This window comes from Gadus morhua, chromosome 7, assembly GCF_902167405.1.
Source record: "Gadus morhua chromosome 7, gadMor3.0, whole genome shotgun sequence".
NCBI classification, from domain to species: Eukaryota; Metazoa; Chordata; class Actinopteri; order Gadiformes; family Gadidae; genus Gadus; species Gadus morhua.
In genome coordinates this window covers 10183236-10205906 of record NC_044054.1, presented here as the reverse complement: position 1 = coordinate 10205906, position 22671 = coordinate 10183236, and the positions used below count along the sequence as shown (strand labels likewise).

The following is a 22671-nucleotide window of genomic DNA, read 5'->3' as shown; positions in this document are numbered from 1 at the left end:
TGTTTAAACAAAGGTCCAAACCACAAATATAACATCTATTGAAGACCTTTCCCCACATCAGTCCTGAACTATATTGATGCTAAACTGTTTCAGCACGACCTGGTCTCTGTTTTTATACACTTACTTAATAAACTGCAATATGTTCAAAACTCTGCAGCCCTATATGCTCACATCCACCCGCCGCTCTGACCACTTCACCCCTGTCCTCCAAGACCTCCACTGGCTTCCAGTCAAATACCGGATTGATTTCAAAATACTACTCATCACCTTCAAAGCCCTCAACAACCTGGCGCCCCCCTACCTCTCTCACCTTCTCCACCGCCATACCCCTACCCGTTGTCTCAGGTCCGCCGATGCCAATCTCCTGCCTGCACCCCATCAGGACCAACCTCCGGTCCTCGGGAGCCTTTGCTGCAGCCGCCCCCGCCCTCTGGAATGCCCTACCCAACGACATCCGCAATGCAAACACTCCTTCATCTTTCAAAACTGCCCTTAAAATACACCTTTTCACCCTTGCTTTTAACCTTTAAAATTTTTTCTTTTTTTTCTTTTGACGATTTAGCTTATGAAGCGATTGTGAAGCGTCTTTGAGCAGGAAAAGCGCTACATAAAATTGATCTATTATTATTATTAATATTTATTATTTTCTAATCGTTTTGATTGCACACCAACATTCTTTGAGATGGGCCAGTATTGAGTGAAACGCTGCAGCCCATAACAACTTTGGGGCAATAGCACCCGCCAATCTAAGTCCTGTGAGAAGGCTTGTTTTGGCCTCTGAGAGCATCAAAACATTCCATTATGGAAAGGCTCCCTGGGCATTGATTCTATTGCTTCTTGACGGCTCACAGTACAAAACCAATATTTAGTAATGCAAATTGATGCATGTTCAGAGTATGTCACAGTACGGGCTTATTTTTTTTTACAAATAAACAAATATTTAAAATAGGCTATAATAGGCCTACACGTTTTGTCATTTTTAACAACAATAAATCCAGTCTGTTTGGCAAATGCTGGAGAGACAGAGAGCAGAGCCTTTCCATGGTGACGTACTGTGAATGAACTGACTAGGCTTCAGCCAATGGAAGCTGGGAAATAGCCATGACGGGTGCCATAGATAATGGCTTTGAGGCCTGACAAACGCACATATTTCCATTTCAACCTATCCAAGATTGTTCCTCGTGATAGAAATCATCTATACTGAAACCGAATATCCTGACAGTCCAGGGAAACACTCCCTTGATTTAGAGTTCTGGTTCAAACCTAAATACTATCCTGCTACTTGAAACAAGGACCGGGTTTCGCGGGTATTTCCTCTGAAAACATGTTTGTTTATGACAGTCACACCACAATATGTACCATGACGAAGGTACATACAGAAACCTGTAAAACAGCTGCAGGAGTAAATATAAAAGAGTTGTTCCTGCACCTTTCTGACAAAATGTATGATTCGATTTATGAGTGTATATGTAAAGATTGTAGTCATTTTTGGCAGGCACTCTAGAAGTTCACAATCATGCAGGCTCTGGGCCAACCAATTAGTGAGTCGTCGGGAAGCCTTGTTTAGAGATGGAGCCAATAAAAAAAGTTGTAGCCAGGCTTGGCTAAGGTCTTAACCTGGAGTGATGGAGAAAGTGTAATTTAAAACTACAGATTAGCATTTCCTGTACCCATGGTGCCCTCAAACCACAAGGAGAGGTATTTTAAACCTAGCAATGCTAGATCCACACTTGACATATTCACTTAAAGTGTAGATCTTTAAAGAAAGAAAGTAAACTCCTGGGAACATAGTTTACAGTACATTTTCATACAAAGTTTAATGATCTTAAATGGGTCAGCCGAACCACAAAATGAAATAAATGAAAGCAATGTGTTGATCAAGTCCATGGTTTTTGATATTATGTGACCCCAACATGGCAGTTTTTCTCTTTCCCACTGACTAAAATGTCAAAACTATCTCCCAGTGAAAGAAATAGGCCAAAAAACGAATCATGTCTGACGCCTTGTTTATAACACTACAACTTTGAGCTATCATGAAGCACGGTCTGCATCTAGCGTTTATAACAGTAGGCAGGCGACGCCACGTCAGTTCTCAATACACTTCCTTAAAAGGAGAACTATGGAAACTGAACATCAGTGACCCGAGTTGTATAACACCATTGCCTTTTCCAACCGTACAAAACAACCTAGTTTATATGTTGTTCATAAATCATATACATGCCTTTTGTTATTACCTTCTACTTCAAGCAAATCCTAGGAAAAGAAAATGGAAATAGAATCTCTCTTCAGTCAGGGCGGGGTTGGTGGCAGGGCAATGTCCCATCTGCGCCCGTGGGTAGAGGTGTGTGTGCATGTGTGTGTGAGGATAGACAGGGAGGCTGGGTTGTGGGTTATGTCCCCTAGAGGTGATGGTCTCTTCTTGGCTTGGGAGTATGGAGGCAGGTACTCCTCTGTAACCTAGAGTTCGTCTGTTCCGTAAACCGCATACACACACCCTCACGTATATCCACTCCGCAGGGCAGTAGGCTGGTCAGGGGAGACACGTGGACACCTTGCTCTCCATTCAAACCCCACTGTCCTCTTCTTTGGGCTCCCTGATTAGGTCAGCAGATGGGGGGCGGGGTAGAAGTGTGTGTGTGTGTGTGTGTGTGTGTGTGTGTGTGTGTGTGTGTGTGTGTGTGTGTGTGTGTGTGTGTGCGCGCGCGCTTGCACCAGTCTATGAGTGCACTGGAATGCTGTGCCTGCACGTCAGGGGATAGAGAGGGAGAGAGAGATATATGTATACAGACATATACATTAAAAAAAGCTAGCTCCTCCCCGTTGTAGCCAACATCCCTGGAATGCATTTTTTTTTCCAGTGCGACGAGACGGGGGCTGTGAATGGACAACGGACAGCGGTAGTTCCGGGGCATATTCTTAAAAGACGGAGATGAGGGCGAACACGCCGTAGAGCAGAGCACAGGGGTAGGCCACCAGCAGCTGCTGCCCATCCATGGCCAGCGCCGAGATGAAGATCTTGGAGGCGGACTGGGAGCACCAGCCGATGATGGCGGCCGATATTATAATCCCCATCAGGCCCCTGGGGAGGCAGAAAGGGACTTCGGTAAACAAGCAGTTTAATGGGCTGATACCATGCTTTTCCCTTTACTTTAGTCTGCTGGAGCATGCGCAAAGCGTTCGACCAATCACAGCAGAGTGGGCCACTCGGGAGGGGGTCTTAAAGCCACATGATACAAATCCGAACGTTATGGAAAGATGCTGAGATTGGCTTTGCAAAAATGAACAGTGTGATAATAACAAGGGGTATTTTTAACATACGGGCATCTTACCCTATTCTAGTAGTACCCCCAAATTATTACTTTTGACCGTAAAAAAGCATGATATGGGATCTTTAACGCCAGAGCTACATCAGAAGTGCTCGTGTAGGGTTTTCTTTGGGTGCTAAACCTAGTGTTGATGTGTAGCGGACGCACACACAGCTACACCCTACAGCATTTAAACTTTCAGACATCAATATAATAATTGCGGTAATTGTGTTATTGTCCAACCAGCAGGGACAGGAATACACACAATGGCCACGTAACCTCCTCACATTCGAGTGTCTGCTGCCACCTAATGGTTAGAAATCCACCCAGCAGGCTCAAATATGACTCAACAGTTTGCTCCATTACTGGGGACGAAGAGCTAAAGTCACCGCTCCAAAGGGAAAAAAACATCTACTGGTGAATAGAATGACCAGATTCTGGCAGCCAATCAGATTTCACAGCAGATGTGTTCAGGCCTTAAGTCGCTATAGCCACATACTCATAGCGTTGGGTAAAACTTAGTTGGTTACCTTTTGGTAATGTTAGGGTTGGGACATTACTTTTTGAAACAGCGTTTATACTGTATTAAACACTAGATGCAGACGTTGCGCTTCATGCTTGATCAAAGCGGTAGTAATAATAATAATTAGAAAAAGTAAGGCGATCTAAAAAGATTTACCTGCTCCTCGATGTGGCACTCGACACATGAATGAAGGAAACTTGAATGGAAGTTAAATAACCAAAGAGGAGTAACTGAAAAGGACCATGATAAAGACCTAAATCCAGCACTTTTTTTTACATTCATTTTGTGTTCATCGTCAGAAATATATCGTGATGCGTCGTTATCAGATTGTCTTTACATCGGCAGAATCTCTATCGCTATATTATCGGTATCGTGGGTCATGTATCACGTATCGTTCATGAGGTACCCTGTGATTCCCTCCCCTAATCAACGTCCCGCGTTGTTTATGGTGCTGAATACTCACTGTAGAGAGAACAGGACGCCAAAGCTGGAGAGGAGGATCATGGGAAGAAGGCAGTAGCCGAGGACGCTGGCCACGCAGCCGAACGACACGCCGGTCATGCTCATGAGGTTGAGGAGGCAGTACATTGCCATGCAGCCGATGGCGCTGATGCCGTACACGTAGCCAAACTGGATCTTACCCGTCTGGGAGAGTCGGAGACACACAGGGAAAGGTGTGTTACGTGTGGAAAAATGGATATCGTATGAGATGAATGTGTAGGACTGCTTTACAACAAATTATACTATGAATACTAATAGTTAGAGCAAGGATGTGTGGTTATATATATTTATACCACGGTCTGCGGGAATACTCGATTCTGATTGGATGCAGGGTGTGCATTAACTCCGGATATACGGACACCTGAACAAGTAGTTCCGTCAAATTGTCTGTTTACCGTTCTCAATTAATGCGCTAGCTGGCATATCGTATCTAAAATAGTAGTAACCATAGCAACGGGAAACAAAACAAAGCTCAGCGGACTATAATTCCTCCCGCTACCTCCCGTTCTAAAGTCGTAGCTATGGTCCGTCCTAATTACTGGAGGAGTGAACAACGTTTCCGTTGCATGAGAACCCAACGGGCGTGTAATGGTGGTTCCGGGTATTAGTCGGACCCTCAGGCGTAACCAGAGAAACAAATGTATGTTTTGTGGAAAACTTTATATTCAGATTGTAAAACGCATGAAAATATAAATTAATGGTCTCAATTTGGTCACCGTTGGTAAGTGACCGTGGTATAAGCGGGATAATGCCCTTCGAGGTGTCCATTATCAGGAATTAATGGACTTCGCGGAGGCAACGTCCTCCGCTTCGCGTCGGACGGTTCACGCCTCCACGTCGTCCATTAATTCCTGATAATGGACACCTCGTCGGGCATTATCCCTTACATATTAGAGCTGTCAGTTAAACGCGTTATTAACGGCGTTAACGCAAACCAAATTTAACGGCGTTAAAAATTATCGCGCGATTAATGCAATTGTTTTATTTAAAAAAAATAAAACCATGTTGATAAGATAATTAAAATGAGAAGAATTATGGGACAAAAAAATCAAGGGATATTTAGCATAGAAAAATAATTTGCGATTAAACGCGATTAATCGTGAGTTAACTATGACATAAATGCGATTAATCACGATTAAATATTTTAATCGCTTGACAGCTCTAATATATATATCTATACACTTTTTTTTCACTTCTTTTGGGGTGATTTTTGCAACTTAAAATATTTTATTGTGCAGCAGCTTTTTGCAAATATGCAATAATTGGAGTGAAATAACTGAAATGATTGCAATTTAAGATTTTTTTTTTTTTTATCAAGTCATATGCAACTTGTCCAGTAAAAATCAAACAATAATTAAAATGATTAAAAAAATAAAAAGCAATGATGCAGGGAAAAGACGTAGACATATTTGCAAGCTTGCACTCTTTTCCCAGGGACTGGTAAAATTTGTGTTGCGCATGTTGATAATTACAGAGCAAATCACAGGCGAAACTTAAGTGGGGGGTAGGTGCGTACTATCCGTTAGAGCTCCTTTCCTTAAATAGTCCAAACTAAACTCTGTAGTGCTCCGTTTTTACATGCTGCTACATCTTTTATTTAAAGGCATTCAATGCATTTACATTGGCTCAACAAAGGAACAAAAATTATGTAAATAGGAGCGTGAATTGCTTACTATGAACTGCAAGATAATCAGCACACAATGATAACATAAGAAATGTCCCCTTAATACAGAAAGAAACAAATGCAAACATCAACTATACTATATTAAAACGTTTAGTTTAGTCCTATAAACGCTTATGAATTGTTATGTGTGTAGGTCTATATATTTTTAAGAAACTCATAATAAAACTAGAGTCTCAGCTTTCATATGACATATCGTTTGTGTAGTTAGCATGAAGTGAAGAAAATAGTTTTTAAGCTCATTACCATTTAGCTTATACCTGAAGCTACACACCTGGATAAGTAGGAAGAAGCTAGCCTCTAGCCATAGACTCGTTCTAAAACAACAGTCTCCATCGGGACCCATTGTAAATAAACAGAGCTGGCCACACACAAACGCCCGCAGCTCAACAATCATATTTCCAATCCATGAATAATTTTAGCGCCAGTGAAACAAGAAACACTACAACAGTTTAAGCTTTACATTGTGCTTCAAGGTTCTGCGACGTCCGAAATAGTTGGCTTTAGTATTAGCCACCTTGGGCGACGGCGGGTGACGTGGTCACGCTCTAGCAGGCTCAATGGGACTCAATGAGACCAAATGGAAATATATCAAGCAGGTTTAAAACTTAAAAACAGTTGAATCTTAACAAGTTTAAATGATATCTAAAATCTGTTTAGATATATTTGAAGATCAAAGTGTGTATATCGACCCATTCAAAGATGTGTTGCTCAGTATTGGTATCGGTAATGAAAATTGGTGCTCCACTACAACAATAATGGCGCATTTCCACTGCAGGGTGCGGAACGGATCGGATCGCAAAGGTGCGGGTCGGATCGCGTTTCCACCGCCAAAAGTGGGCGTGACCCGGACTTTGCCGTACCCGTTCCGACCCCATTTTAGGGACTCCTCCGTTGCGGTACCCAAAACGAGACCAGACGCCTGAAAGGGTACCCTGGAATTCTAGCTACACCCCCCCTCCGTTGATTGGTCGACAGAATCGTCACTTCCGGGTGACGCGGGGATAAAAACAAACAAACAGTAGCCTCGAGGTATTATTCTTTACAATTAACATGTCGCGTAAAAAGCTTGCTTGGGCGAACAAGGAGGTGGAGACGTTCGTCTGCATTCTTGCGGAGGAAGACGTTGTTTACGATGTTTACGTAGCTGCCGCGGCGATCGACATCCGGCCTACCACAAAGGGTACTGTCGGCGGTGGAAACGCGACCTCGGAACTGAGCTGGGCTATACTGCCCCCTCCCTACCGCCCCTTTGCGATCCGATCCGTTCCGCACCCTGCAGTGGAAACGCGGCATAAGAGTCTGAAGACTTGACTTGGACCGATGACCAAAGCCTTGAGACTTGACTTGGAGTTGCAAATGATGACTTGTTAGCATCTGTTCCGCATGCAACATAAATGGAGCTCCATTGGAAGTACAAATAAGGAGTTTGTTAAGATTTACCAGGAGGAGGGTGGCGCCGAAGGCCAAGCAAAACACCATTGGGCCCGCCAGGTCGGTCTCGTTCATGATGCTGCCGTCCGCCACCTTCATGGGGTGGAGAACCGTCAGGGTCTTCTGCCAGATGTGGTCGAAGTTGATCCCCAACTCTGGGACAAGGAAACACAGCAGGACTCAGGTGGGAATCATCACAGCCTAAATCACTTTTTACACATTTTCAGTACTCTCCGTTCATCTTTTTGAACAAGCAAATCTATTATCATTGATTCCTTCCATTTGATTTAAACTAGAAATGAATAAAGGTCAATTAAAGTGTGCCCAGAGAAAAGGGTGTGTCTGGTGCATCTCGGAAGAACCGTGTGCGCCCCTATACCTTCCAGTAGGGGCGGTTCGTCATCGAAGCTGCTGCCGTACATGGACTGTGCTGCCGTGGGCGTGAAGGCCGGTGTGGGCTGGAAGATCTGCCCAGAGTACGGCTGCTGGGGCTGCATCATCCCTGGGGCAGCGTAGCCCATGTTCTGGGAGTAGTCGTACTGGACATATGGACTGTGGAGAGGACACACATCAATACAAAACAAACACACTACAGGAGGCAACAAAAACATACATTTCCTTGGCAAATGCCCTCTGTGTATTCATTATGCATTATAATCTGAAACAGAAAAGATCAACCAGATATTTCCATTTCCAGACGCTATAATAGATTATATGTGTAATGTATATGTATATATATATATATATGTATATATATATTATATATGTGGAACAAGAGAAAGGAGGACACGGAAGAAGCATACGTTTTGGCCTGGCCCTCGCCTTCGTTGTAAGCATAGGAGCCCTGGTTCTGGTCGTCCACACTGTAGCTGGACTGGTAGAAGTCTGCGTTTAAATTGTCAAACCCTGCCATGTCTCCCTCTGCAATTCAGGAAGCAATCCTTTGTTCATTATCAGGGCAAGTACCTAAGTTGGTATAGGACTGAACAGACACTGGAATGACAGCAATTATTTAATAAAACCATTAAGAGAAGGCTTAATTGTTGCAACTCAGCCCAGGGAGCATTATGCATTCTCACAAGAACTCCTGCAATTTGTCTTACCATGTTCCTGTTACTCAATTCTTATCATTTTAATTTATTACAATTGCCCAAAGTCCATTTATTTGGATGATATATACCTTTCGACTAAGTAAACAGAAAAGTTACACAACCACCAATGTGTGATACAGTACGGTAGTGCCTAGGAAGTTAGTGATGACGTCCTAAACAGAGGCATAACGCAAAACCTGTGCTGGTACCTTCTTGCATGGTAATGATCATGAATATATGTACACGATCCGCATTGAGGTACACACTCCAGTAACAACAACCACATGAGAAGGGCGAGAATGTTAGACATATTGCAGAAGATATTGGCTAGACAATATAAGGTCAAATATAATGTGCATTAACCAGTGATTTATTATGGTTAATCATATGGGTGACACTGTGGCAACACTTAACTTCTGTCTACAAGCAGCAGCACTTTCAACAAATAAATGTGAATAAAAGCAACTGACAACTTAGTGATTTCAGACCGCTTTAGCATTGAACAAAGGAATACTTTTGTCTACATGTATTTACCTCCTCCATCTCTAGGAAGCTAACGCTACCTCCAATGCTAACACCAGTGTGCTAATTCCTTACTCCATACCGGGGGGGGGGCAACAGCTCAGTGACACACTCGCTCATATTCCTTGTGATGACTATACCACATTTATATAGTCAAGCCACTCAATTATATTTTTATTGTACAAAGTATTGATAAATTAGGAGTAGAGGGTTACCTGTATCGTTTGACAAATCTCCTCAGGTTCCCAACAACTTGGTAGCTACGTGTCAGGGTAGTTCTACTTCTACGTAAGGGGGCCGGTCAGGGACAAACAGGGAAACGTTACAATAATAAACGGTGCCTCCTGTGATTGAAAGAGGTACTTCAGTTCATACTGATGGGCATCACAATACAAATTATACTTTTACCTTTGTCACGGTACATCTTGCGGTGTCATAAACATACATGTTTTCAGGGAAAATGCCCACTAGACCCGGCCCCTGTTTCAAGTAGCAGGATAATATTTAAGTTTAAACCAGAACTAAATCAGTGTTTCCCTGGACTGTGGGAATCAAATCCACCAAATAAATGGAATACTTCACCCATCCTCTCCATGTGTAATCATTGCTAAACTTGAAGTACGCATCGCTCTGCTGTATCTGCTTTGTGTATTACATTTGAAAGGTGCAAAGGAGGGTAATTGAAATCTGTATAATCTATACATTTGCGACCATAAAGGGGGGCATGGCTGTCACCAAGGGTCTGACTTTTCTTTGGACTCACACCTATACCCATGTGGGGAAGACAAACACACACACACACACACACTCAATAATATGGTTGATAATTTTATAGCATGACTTGCTATAATAAATAGCCATATTATTGTTTGTTGGATTAAAGTTCATGCAGTATTATTAGGCAGCTTCCCTTCCCAGTGTCATCCTGACCCAGAGGAAAGGTGGAAGGGACATTCCTCAGGTTTATGGGGTAGCATGAGAATTTAAGAATATGAATTAGAGAGCAGAGGAGATGACCGGAGAGAAGAGATAACTAGAGAGCAGAATAGAAGATAGGAGAAGGGGGGACAGAGGAGAGGAGAAGAGGTGACTGCAGAGGAGAATATAGGACCAGACCAAAGGATGACGGAAGGCGTGTCTGACGGATGGGGGAGTGGTATTTGCCGACGGAGCCACGATCTGATTGGCTGACGGATCCGTTGCAGCCTGAAAAGTTACGCCCCGTGCCCACTACCTCCGTCCGTTGCGTGATCCCCATTGACTTTAATGGGGACGGACGCGCAATGCATTGTGGATCCGTCCGTTCCGTTGGAGCCTTCGGCTCAGTCAAGAAGTTGAAAAATGCCTCTGCAAAGACTACTCCCCCATCAGTCAGCCACGCCTTCCCACGTCCGTCGACTGAAGGAGGTAGTGGGCACGGGGCGTTAACATTTTCTCAACTTCTGAACGCAAGAGACTGCCGACGGAATGGACGGACCCACAATGCATTTCGGGATCGCCCCATGCAAAGTCAATGAGTTCCGTCGACGGACGGAGGTCGTTTTTTAATTTGTATTATTTGTGTAGCTCTAAATACAGCCCCTTGGTCAATTGAATTACTAACTTTACATTAAGAAGTATTTCGGCTCAATCTAAAAAGTTTAATTACCTACTGCTATCTCCTGGATGCGCTCCACTTTTTTGATGGAGAACCAGCGCCTTGAATATGTACAACTAGGCCTACAGCGTTTCTACACCAAGATGCGTTTTCGCAATGAGTCCGTCTTTACGGAGATATTCCTAAAACGCATCAAAGGAAAATGGAGGGGAAAATATCGTTTTCGCCAGTGTGGATTGGGCCAAATAATTGACATCACTACCTCTCTCCGATTGAAAGGCGTCAAGATATCAGCATTGTGGTCCCTGCAGCTGCTGTTGCTATGCAGCGGTCTGCAAACAGACGCACCCGACCGGACGGCGCTGTTGAGTAGGCTACACTATCATTACAACTGTAGTCTTACGAGTCGTACCAGCACAGTAAGGTTGAAATATTGTCGGTGTAAGTCACCTAGATATAGCTGTATGCCATGGCCTACACCCGCAATATGGGTGGCGTAATGATCTGTGAACCGAGTGTGTTGTACAACATGCTCAATCAATACACCAATGTCTCCAAGTTGGCAGATATAAATTACCTCTACTTAATTGGTGAGTATCTGCTGGATGTTAATGGATGGTATTGTAGCTAATCCAGGTGTCCATGTAAAACAAGAGAAGGACGAGAAGTCAAATGTGGTTTTTGTGTGTGTGTGTGTGTGTGTGTGTGTGTGTGTGTGTGTGTGTGTGTGTGTGTGTGTGTGTGTGTGTGTCTGTGTGTCTGTGTGTCTGTGTGTGCGTGTGCGTGTGCGTGCGTGCGTGTCTTCACCAGATTCCCGATATAAATTGGATTATAACACTGGCCATATCATAACAGCTAAAAATGCACAGCGGGTAAGCAAATGTCACAGTTTGACTTTTAAATGAGGAACAATTAGGCTTTAACCTTTGTGCATTCATCACATTTTCAGGATAGCAAGGGCATGTTTGTGGTTCCAGAGAATGTGGAAGTTGAGAGCATGAGGCATATAGTGGTGTACGACTCTGACACAAGTTCTCTGAAAGACTTGGGTAAGAGCAGCCTTATCTCTAAGAAAAACGCATACAATGAATAGACAAAATGATTAATTAAACATTTGCGAGAGGGAGGCAAATGTGATAATAACCAATAGGCCTGCACCACGGAGGGCGTTGAAGTCCTGCAGGACCTAGCCTACTCTTCGATGGGTCTGCAGCTTGACACATGATGCTGGTCTCATGATAACATGTATTCTACAGGTGAAGCCGTAAGATGTGCGGAGGTTCTCGCTAAAGTGAGCCTCTATCCCGTCCTCGTCGTGAGAGGAGGCTACCAGAAGTTCTCTGCACTCTACCCGTTTTTCAGAAGCGTTAAAATCATGTACACTATAATGGTCGGGTCCAGTGTGACTGTCAAAGCACCAGAATTAACACTTTTGATGAGCATTAACATTATCGATTAATAGAAATGTACAAGTGGATTTCTCTTTTTATTTTAGGAGCTGGACAATTTCGAGCCCTACCCAGTGGAGATTGTAGTGGGCCTACTGTACATGGCCGATCACAACCAGGCCAGGAGTCCCAAAATGTGTGAGGACCTGAAGATCAGCGGCATGCTCAATGTTTCAAGTACTGCGCTTGAGTAAGGGACCGTTGAACAATTGCCTTAAACATAGAATATTCGATTTATGAGTTTATTCATTCCAAAAAAATCTTTATTTTATTAGTTGCGAGACTGCGAACCACCCAATTCTTGATGTGTGCCTGGCGGACTCTGTCACGGCAGATCTGTTCTCTAGTTTGAAGAGGATCTGTGTTTTTATTGGTAAGACAACAATTCCTCATGTGTCATCGTTCAAGTTTGTTATTGACTGTTTTTAAAGTGATGTATGGATGCTAGTTGTGATTTAAGCAAGTCAATTGACAATGCAAAGAGACAGTCCACTCTAGATGAATGAACAGCCGAGCAGACGGAAGGCCAAACTCAAAGTCTGTGATTCTCTCACTCGTTAACCACTTCCCTCTGTTGCCCTCAGGAGGGCGCTGTCCTCTATAGAAGGGCTCTTCAAACCAAACCCATAGAAATCAACACAATAAACACGACAAAACTTCAAATACAGAAAACATGACGTGGAAGTGTATAGGTGTAAAGCATAACCAAATTCGTAATCATAATTAATTGGATATATATATTGCTTTTCAATGCACTCAAAGCCCCTCCTTACAGAATAAGGAGTTTATTCTCCAAGAAGAAACTTTAACCAAAACTTGGTCAATGTTTGGCCTCAGAACCTAATTGTATACCTTCGTTTGATCTAATGAACATCTATTTATTAATTCCATCATCAGAATGTGTAAGGAGGACTGATGAGCACATGTCTTATTGTTATCCCTCACTTGTCTTTATGTGCAGGTTCTCACGTGAAAAAAGGCTCTCCTGTTATGGTAACTTCCACCCACGGCATCAGCCGCTGTAGTGCTGCTACCATCGCTTTCCTCATGCACCATTTCAAATACTCGTTGGAGGTGAGTGGTCGCCTTCTTTTGTGTTATGAGGACTTGTCTTCCAGCACTGTAACGTTTTAGTATATGACTAATTTCTCTTTTTGTTATTTTATTCATTCAACTCATTTTCCGTTTGAATTCCTGCAGGATGCATGGAAATATTTGAAAAAGTGCAAGTCTAACATGAGGCCAAACAGGGGCTTTGTGCAACAGCTGTCCGACTGGGAGCTTCACACAACGGGACAAAGATCAACGGATATCTCGGAACCTAATTTCTGATGAAATAATTTATGTTGCAAAATAAAAGTCGGTTTATTTCGGACAAATCTGGAAATAGTGTTTCTGAGTTCATTTAAATGGATTGTTTGTTATTGATAAATAAAATAAAGTGTATTAATTTATTTAACATGTAACGGCAAAAGTTTTGACAAAATTACCTTCTAAAAATACCACCAACAGCCCATGAGGAGAGTGCCTGGTAACCACGTGGCCATTTAAAGAGGCTGTTCCAGCGTTCCCATTGGCTGAGACTCACTGAGAACACCCAGAGATCATCTTATTGGTTCGCTGAGGTGCTCTGCAGCCGGACTGGATGCATTACGTACTACGTGGCCGCTCAACAGGACGCAACTGTTGCACACCGGAGGACGAGGTTGCCATTACGACCCGTCAGACCAGATTACAACAATGAGTAGCCCGAGTAGTCTCAGTGAGTGCTTACAGGAATGGGAGGTCATGGAGAAGGACTATCAACAGGTCCAGGTAAAGGATTTTAACAAGATTTATTTAACATGTATTATATAGGCTAACCAAACAATGAGCGGGTGTAACGCCCTCCGGATAAGTAATGTTCCGCTAAGGAGTGACAGGCGTGATGTGTTGAACAATCAGCTTTAGTTCACTGCCTTCCTTATCCGGTCTGGTGAGCAGTGTATTCACCTTAATGAAAAATCAACGCGCCCAGGTTACAACTAGTTTATTAACGATGAAAACTCATCTAAGATGATCGACCATATGTGGACAACAATATCTCTATACTTTTCACGACAGCCCACTGTTAACAGAGAAGTCACAAGCTCTGGATTCAATGTTTAGTTTGTGTTTTGGTTTCATGTTTACATTCAGATTAAAGAGAATCGGTTTACAGTCTAGGCCAAAAGCGTTTCCATTCTCATTATTTCAATCCATCTCATGTGTTATTTTAGAATCGAATGTATACAAACTGCACTAGATTGCCACACATGTGTCACCGTTAGAATACAATTAAATTATGTTTGCCTACAGAAATAATATTATTTTCTCCAGGAAACTCATCGTCTTTATAAACATAAACTAGAAGAGGTCACCAAACTGCAAGACAGCTGCAGCAGTGCCATCACACGTCAAAGGAAGAAGTTAAAGGAGCTGGCTGTTTCAATAAAAGAGTAGGTATTTCCATAAGATAAGTATCCCGCGATGCCTTTCCAGAGTTTGCATCTAGTCACACAGTTACTTACTCAGTGCGCTCACTGGCTGTCTTGAGTGTTCTCCATCACGAGGACAGCCCAATCACAATTTAGATTACTAACCTAGAATCCGGGTAAGTAATCTAAGCTAAACTTTGGTTAGTCATCTAACAACCCAGGGTATTCCTCCTTCATTTGCTTCATAGTTTTTGGTCCGATCATGCCTCTGAAAGCGGGGGTCTCTAGGGGTGTAATTAGATAGCACTTAAACAAACTTGGCCAGCGCTAGTAAATAGCAAAAAGGTTACCGTCAGGGTTTCAAATCAATCTATTTGTGCATATCAGTTTATCCTGGGTAGAATATCTCCCTCAAAAAACAGGAAAAAGGTGCAGCCCTCTGTTGTCTGTCAACTGCCTCCAGGCATCTCCTATAGCAGAAGAGCTTCTGCCATAAAGAGGAGGACTGATGGAGCCCAGATCAGAGTCTACCTCACGATTCTTTATATATATATGTATATCATACATATATATATATTTATTGCACTAATTGTACACAATTTTGCACAAATTTTACGTAACCCACTACTAAATTGCTACTTAACCATTGCTTAGCTAATGTAAGAATGCAACTATATGGTAATAAACGCTAGAGGACTTCTCTTTTAAATGAAACACCAATCTATCTTGTCCCAATGTGCTTCTGTTCAGATGTAGAACCAAACACCCGGCCCAAGACCTGAGTTCAGAGGAGAGGAACGTCATCAGAGACATCCAGGACAGTATTAGAGAAAGGCCGGACATCTTCCTAGAGATGGAAGCTTTCCTGCCCAAGAAGAATGGGTTTGACATTTTACAATGATTTAGCAACACCTGAATTAACTTCTCTTTCTTGATGTAACGGTGAAGTTTAAGACTGAACCTGCTGAGGTACTACCCTGTTTGTTCCTCCGGGTCCTCTTCAGGTTGTACCTCTCTCTGGTCCTGGGGAACATCAACGTCACGCTGCTCAACAAGCACTCTAAGTAAGCCCCCGTGTCCTTCAGGTCGTCCCAGTGATCCCTCACTATGTGGAGAGGGAGAAGAACGAACTCCCGGTGCTTCCAATCCAATCATCCATTTTCTTCTACAGATTTGCGTACAAGGATGAATACGAGAAGTTTAAGTTGGTCCTCACGGTCATCCTCTTCCTGTTCTCCTTCACCTGCCGCTTCCTACTGAGCTACAGGTGAAGCTGCGGCGATATCGGGGTTACCCGTTCATCATTCCTTCTGATACATTGACATAGAAAAACAGAATGTATCTGTACGTCCTTCTGCTCGTTTCCTTCAGAGCCCTGGATGCGCTCTTCAACTTCCTACTGGTGTGGTACTACTGCACGCTGACCATCAGAGAGAGCATCCTGATCAGCAACGGCTCCAGGTGGGGAAGGGCTTCTGTCTCTGTCTGGGAGTAACAGATACAGTGTTGACCCCAGGAGTTGTGTCGCTTCTCGTGGTCACACGGCAGCACCAAACATTGTGCCCTCGCTGTGTCCACAGGATCAAGGGCTGGTGGGTGTTCCATCACTACGTGTCCACCTTCCTCTCAGGGGTCATGCTGACGTGGTGAGTCACATGATTTTGTTTTGACTTCAGTGCAGGCAGCGATGCCTGCAATCAATGGGACTATGGGAGAGGGATGAACGATTAGGACAGAAATGGTGATTAGGTAGTTACAGTATCGGTAGATACCTATTTTAATCCTAGGGATGCTGTGTTATTATAACTCTATATATATATCGCAATTATATTTGTTTCCTATTTTGCATTCATTCAATTGCAACAATTAGCTAATGCAGAGGCAATTAAGAACTGCAGCCATGCTTTCAGTTTTCTATAATTACATGCTCACCTCTTAACTGAACTAAATCTTGATATGGCAATCAATGACGTTATGTTAACCCCTCAGGACGATGGATTTATGTATGTCGTTATAATCTACCGCCCAGCCAGTGGTTCCGTGGTCTCTTTGACAATAAATTGGACATTCTTTTAACTTCATTGCCCGTGGACAACTGTCCTTTTTCAATTCTAGGGGATCTTAATATGCAAATGGGAAACTCTCATTCAGCCCAGAGCTGAGCTTTACTCAGCTCTTTTAACCTAACATGCATTCACACCCTGCCACTTATAAAGTATCTCCACTCCCATCGATCAGATCATTTGTTTATTCATTTTACCGTGCAATTGAATGTCCTGCTATCCCTCCCCCCGCAGTGTCATACCGAAATCTAAAAAACCTCTCCACTGAACAGTTTTCTACAATGGTATCATCTTCCCTTCCTTCCATTGACTAATTTATATCACAGACATGTGTAGCCGCTAACACCCTATGCTTCACACTGTCATCATGTATAGATAGTGCTTGCTAACTATCGAGTAGACCATCCAGCTCCAAACCCCGTCATCCCTGGGTCACAAACACTATCCGCGAAGCTCGTAGGGCACTCAGGGCAGCTGGGAGGAGATTGTACAAGTCAGGAACAATCTCACAGACTATCATGAGCTACTAGTAAGATTGTCATCTAAAGTTATATTAGAAAACAGGAACTTCTATCAGACAAAAGTTGACAATGCCAGGGACAGGGGTTAACTTTTTACTACTTTAAGTCCCTTCTCCAAACGCCACCGCAACCACCTACTACCACAATATTGAGACTTTGCACATTTTTACACCTAAAAAATTCCAACATCAGTTATCAATTCCCCTCAGAAGACAATAATGCATTCACATTTGAACTTAACTAGTTCAAGTCTTACTGGAGTCTTTTTCTCCTCTCAGTGAGGATGAAATTTGTGGACCTAACCCTAGACCCCATCCCATCCTGTCTATTACAACCACAATTCTGCCCAAGGTCACACATATTAATAACTCATCACTCGGAACAGGTTAAGGGCAACTTTCATTTAAACAAGCTAGGGTCACTCCTTTGCTCAAGAAAAACACACTTAAACCAACTGAAGTGAATAATTACAGACCAGTTGCCCTTCTTCCATTTTGTCAAAGATTCTTGAGAGAGAAGTGTCTAAGCAAATTAATGATTACCTATCTCAGAACAAGCTGTTAGCTCCCAAGCAATCTTGCTTCATACATGGTAATTCCAGGGAACTGCGGTCCTATCTGTGACCGAGTCTCTGAAATTGGCCAAACCCTCAGCTCAGTCCTCTGTGTTAATCTTATTGGTTTTATCGGCAACATTTGAAACAGTGCATGGTGGCACTCTTCTGTTAACCGTATCCGCATTAGGAATTTCCGGACTTGGAATCAAATGGCTCCTATCTGGAGGGGTAGACTTTTTAGTGTCTCTTGGCGAGGGCAGATATCAAAAAACTCATAACTTGACTCCTCATACAAACTATGGTCCTGTCTAAACTAGACTATTGCAACACCGCATTAGTTGGTCTCCACGCATGTACTGTCAAACCACTTCAGATGATCCAAAACGCAGCAGCCCGTCTCATCTTCTCACAACCAAAGAGGGCACGTGTAACTCCTCTGCTAGCAACACTGCACTGGCTCCCCATTGCAGCCAGAATCAAGTCTCTTCTCATTTCTTTGACCTCAATGGTGGAACAAGATGCCAAGCGACATCCGCTCGGCCACTAGCTCGCACTCAAATAACTTTTGAAGACGCATCTCTTCTCCCAGTTCCTTCCTGTTTTAGAGACTTAACTGATCCAGCCACATCTAATGTCTTGAGACCCTTGTATCTTTCCTCTTTTTCATCCTCTTTTATGTATTTATTTACTGTATTCTTTACTTGCTTGCAATTATCTGTAAGACCACATACAATGTCAGCTATGGACTATCTTACGTTTAGTAAATGTTTAATTTGATTATGATGGTTGGTTGATGGGGGTTTGTATGTAATTATGACTGCTTGTTATTAATGTAATTAATGTAGTTTTCATTGCTTGTTGTCAAATATGTTGTATGTCGCCTTGGACAAAGGCGTCCGCCAATTGAAATTATAGTAAAGTAATATATATATTTTTTTATTGTTATGTAGTTAATTGTAAGAACTGATGCCCAACCATATTAAAAAATGTCTACAGCTTTATAGTGAGCTCTTCAACGCATTGAAGTGGCAGCTACCAAAACAATTCACTTTATACAACCAACAGATCTGTGCAAAACGGATGAAATCAAGCAGAAGTGATCAATGGTTGGTTTCCTTTGCAGGCCTGAAGGTGCCCTGTACCAGATGTTCAGGAGCCAGTTCTTAACATACTGTCTGTACCAAAGTAAGAGACCTTTGGCAGTGCATTTGCACCAACAGTATGTGTGCATTCAGGAGAGCTGCGGCCTTGTATTCAGTTATTTGATATTTTTTTGTTTTCTTTCTTTTCGATGCAAAGTAGGTTTTGTCCAGTTCCTCCAGTACTACTACCAGAGCGGCTGTCTGTACAGGCTCCGCGCGCTGGGGGAACGGCACAACATGGACCTAACAGTCGGTGGGTACACTCTGCACGCTGTTATGTGTCATTGAAGTTGCATTGTTGGGGCATCATTTACTAAATATGTATACATATGTTGATACATTAACTAATGAGCATAGACACACTCTGTCTAAGGGTGTGTCATAACGGACCGATGGAATGGTAGCACATCAAGCAAAACGGTTTTAGTAAATTAAGTTAACATTTGTAATGTCCATGATGGTGTCGACCTGTGGGGAATTATAGCAAAGGGAGCTCTGTGGCATAACAATCATCCATAATTGACTAACTGTAACTTCACATGGTGTGGTGATGTGTGTCCTCTCCTGTAGAGGGCTTCCAGTCGTGGATGTGGCGAGGGCTGACCTTTCTCCTTCCCTTCCTCTTCTTCGGTCATGTGAGTGTCTCCACCAAAAGCGCCTAGTTTTCCCGTATGCATTTGGAAACTGATCAATACTTTTATGCTGTCACTTTTCCTTCATGTGCAGCAATGCATTATGGGGAAGTGTTTACCATCTACTTTGCAGCTGAGTTGAGTAATGAAGCATGGGCCTGTACAAACAGGTGGTGTCCCCTTGACCATAAGTTACAAAACCTATCAGAATGTAGTGACTCTGAATACAAAACTCTTCGCAACAATTGAATATCACGTTTGCATTTGGTCGTATTTTTGATTGGCTGCTTCCTGTTCCCACAGTTCTGGCAGCTCTATAACAGCGTAATACTCTTCAAAATGACCCAGCTACCAGAATGCAAAGAGTGGCAGGTCCGTGCACTTCTCAATTCCTTTTCACACCAAGTCTTGAGCATCCCTGAATGGAAGCAAACTGTACACACCAGAATATAGACATTTAATGTGCTCCCTTTCTCATATATATATATAATCTTTATATAATATACATAAATGTGTCTTTTGTACTGTATTTTATTCTGTATTTTTTACTATTGATTGTCATTATTCTAGAAGCAAGCATTGTTGTATGAATCTACTGCACAATGACTATTCTATTCTAGATAGATGGATAGATACTATCAAAGACTGGCTACATTTAGAAATATGGGTCAGAATGAGTCAACATGAGAGGAAACCGCAGAGTGAGTTGGAGGGTGCTTTGGCAAAGCTGCCCGTAAGAGGGGCACTCCACAAATGGAGAAGTGCTGGGGAAACAGAGATGTAGCGATGGCCATGGGTTGTTACGGCGACATGGTAAACAACATTCAGCCTTAAATAAAGAGGCAGTAGTGGTACAGTAAGTCAAGTGTAACACAGAGTACATAGTCCGTCAACCACTGTGGCTCAGTCCCTCCAACTCATCACAGTGTTTTAAGCAACTACTAATTATAATGAGGAAGCTCAATATATTATGAAGCAGCCCCCTTTTTTTTATTAAATTAGGTTCTCTTGTTAGAATGCAAAGAGGCTCCTTAGCCTAAAACATGGGCCCCGCCTGCTGGATCGCAATAAAACACACATCTGGAGGATCATATTAACCAACATCTGGATTATCATTGTAAAATGTAAAATTGATCAGGAGAAAAGGGCATGCAACCTACAATATTATGCGACCAACGTTTCACATGGTCACATGGTGGTGGTATGTGACGGCACTCGGATCAGGACCAAACGGCCTTACCTCTGTCTTTAGGTGGCGATGTGTGGCTGCTCCTACCTCACACTGTTCCTCGGGAACTTCTGCACCACCCTGGGCGTCGTCTACCAGAAGTACATGACAGACAAGCCCAAGAGTCTATAGGTCCGCCAACGCAGGGCAACGCTAAAGAGCGGAATCTTTGTTACACAGGTGTTTCATTTTAAAGGAGCTTTGACTGTTGAGCTCTGACTGTTTACTGTGTTTTTCAGTTGTTTACTTTGCACGTATTTCATTATTTTATGTCCTGACAATATCATTTGTCAATCTATCCCAAAGCAAGTGAATGTACAATGATAGTAGCATGTCACACAGTAACAATACAACCCCACTCTGTTAGCCTTCTGCTATTGGCAGTATATGGCTGGTGACCTGTAATTCACATGGTTGGTCTGGGTTGGCAGCAGCAATCACATTTACCAAGAAGCATCTATTTATTATTTAGCATAATTCATAGAAAAAAAGTAATGCAGAGTGGTAATCGATGTTTTTTCAACATTCACAGTCATGATTGTATGGCAGGGGACTGCGTTTGTTTTTTAGTTTTGTAGCTGGTGCGTCCCCTACTCAGGCCCTCCCGGCCAGACCTGATCAGTCGATCCAGGCCAGACCTGATCAGTCGATCCAGGCCAGACCTGATCAGTCGATCCAGGCCAGACCTGATCAGTCGATCCGGAATATATCCAAGTCAAAAGCTGTGCCAGTCGCTCTGTTCTAACCAAGTCTCTGATTATAAAATGTTGATGAATAACCCCGCAATACTAGGTTTCTAGTGTATGTACCTTTTGTACTTTTTTTTAAATGGTACCTCTTGTAGAGCAACATTGGGTATAGTCTACTTGGAACAAGGTTGCCTTTCTAGAACACTGTGAATGTCATCCTTTAAATAGGCTGTATATGTCGAGCTAGTGCCAAATGAAAAGGAATTGCTTGAATACCACTGTATGTTGCATTCAAAGACATGTGTAATCCTGCACACTTATACTGTTAAGTACAAATACTAAGCATTCATCCATTCCTGCTTTTTCCTCCATGTTGCTCAATCAGGGGTTTGAAGAATTAAACCGATTTACATTTATTTTGCTGCCAGTGTCTTCTTGCTTTAATTTTTTCTGGGCCAGGGTTTGATTTTAAATGTGTTGAAGATGAAAGAGAAGACAATATTCAGTGGTAAACTATATCCAGGCTGTACTAGTGGTTGAACGCAGCCTGGACCTGACCCCATTCCTTCAGCTTGCCAAGGGCATAAACAGCTCATGACAGGTATGGTTGCCTTCGGTGTCAATTCAACAGGTTACAGCACATACCTGTGGATTGCAATTCTAGTCATGCTGTAACCTAATATTTAGTACATGGTGTACCTACTACAATGTCTGGCCTACACTAATGCCGAAGATTGATTATCGTTCAGGCAGCGATGCCTCTTGAATCATTTTGGTGGACATTTTTAATGTGTGGTCCATGCAATAATTATGACCATGTTTTCTTGTGAAATAATATTAGTGTCCTACATTTAAAATGCTAAACAACCAAAATGGTTCAGCATTGTGTCCAAAATATGCTGTCATATTAAATATTGAATGAAAAAAACTAGATTAGATAAAATCATTATTGGTTGAGAGACTAATGGCTTGGGTTGATTCATTTTAAAAACAAATTGCATTATATTTTATTTATAATCTTCAAAATAATCCGTTTCGGACGGGTGGTCTTAAAAACTGCCATGACCGCTTTTCACCACATAGCGGTGCCATTGAGCCATCATCGATGCCTTCACCAAAAGGACAAGCTGGCGTTCAAATAGACAGAGCCAAGTCGTATAACAATCAATATTACACCAAGTTTCATGGAAAATGTATGTCTCTCTAAACATCAAAACAAATAAATCGTTTAAAGACCCTTTTAATGATGTATTCAATTTATTTATTCATACGATTTTATATA

General features: G+C 42.6%; 3 protein-coding genes across 7 annotated transcripts; 2 read left to right on the top strand and 1 right to left on the bottom strand.

The window, feature by feature from the left end:
• Nucleotides 1-1786: 1786 nt before the first annotated feature.
• On the bottom strand, nt 1787-9389 carry yipf5 (Yip1 domain family, member 5). 2 transcript variants are annotated; one of them, XM_030361912.1, is made up of 6 exons: nt 9273-9389; nt 8248-8365; nt 7824-7996; nt 7454-7599; nt 4292-4473; nt 1787-3079 (listed from the first exon to the last, which is right to left on the bottom strand). In XM_030361912.1, the coding sequence occupies exons 2-6, from the start codon at nt 8355-8357 to the stop codon at nt 2917-2919; spliced, it is 774 nt and encodes a 257-aa protein (XP_030217772.1). In that variant the 5' UTR covers nt 8358-8365; nt 9273-9389; the 3' UTR covers nt 1787-2916. The 2 variants fall into 2 exon arrangements, with proteins under 2 accessions (XP_030217772.1, XP_030217773.1); XM_030361913.1 differs by lacking the exon at nt 8248-8365 and having other exon boundaries at nt 9273-9291.
• A 1064-nt stretch (nt 9390-10453) lies between these two features.
• On the top strand, nt 10454-13485 carry styxl1 (serine/threonine/tyrosine interacting-like 1). 3 transcript variants are annotated; one of them, XM_030361502.1, is made up of 8 exons: nt 10454-11244; nt 11465-11526; nt 11604-11703; nt 11911-11945; nt 12150-12292; nt 12378-12475; nt 13064-13176; nt 13303-13485. In XM_030361502.1, exons 1-8 carry the CDS (start codon nt 11124-11126, stop codon nt 13432-13434), a joined length of 804 nt encoding a protein of 267 aa, XP_030217362.1. In that variant the 5' UTR covers nt 10454-11123; the 3' UTR covers nt 13435-13485. The 3 variants fall into 3 exon arrangements, with proteins under 3 accessions (XP_030217362.1, XP_030217361.1, XP_030217363.1); XM_030361501.1 differs by having other exon boundaries at nt 10456-11244; nt 11911-12044; XM_030361503.1 differs by lacking the exons at nt 11604-11703; nt 11911-11945 and having other exon boundaries at nt 10459-11244.
• Nucleotides 13486-13742: 257 nt separating this feature from the next.
• Nucleotides 13743-21805, top strand: tmem120aa (transmembrane protein 120Aa). Of its 2 annotated transcripts, none has more exons than XM_030361500.1 (12): nt 13743-13917; nt 14461-14579; nt 15309-15440; nt 15563-15622; nt 15730-15825; nt 15930-16019; nt 16139-16204; nt 18822-18883; nt 19001-19093; nt 19411-19475; nt 19776-19844; nt 20725-21805. In XM_030361500.1, the coding sequence occupies exons 1-12, from the start codon at nt 13843-13845 to the stop codon at nt 20830-20832; spliced, it is 1035 nt and encodes a 344-aa protein (XP_030217360.1). In that variant the 5' UTR covers nt 13743-13842; the 3' UTR covers nt 20833-21805. The 2 variants fall into 2 exon arrangements, with proteins under 2 accessions (XP_030217360.1, XP_030217359.1); XM_030361499.1 differs by having other exon boundaries at nt 13744-13917; nt 18998-19093.
• The last annotated feature ends 866 nt before the right edge of the window (nt 21806-22671 follow it).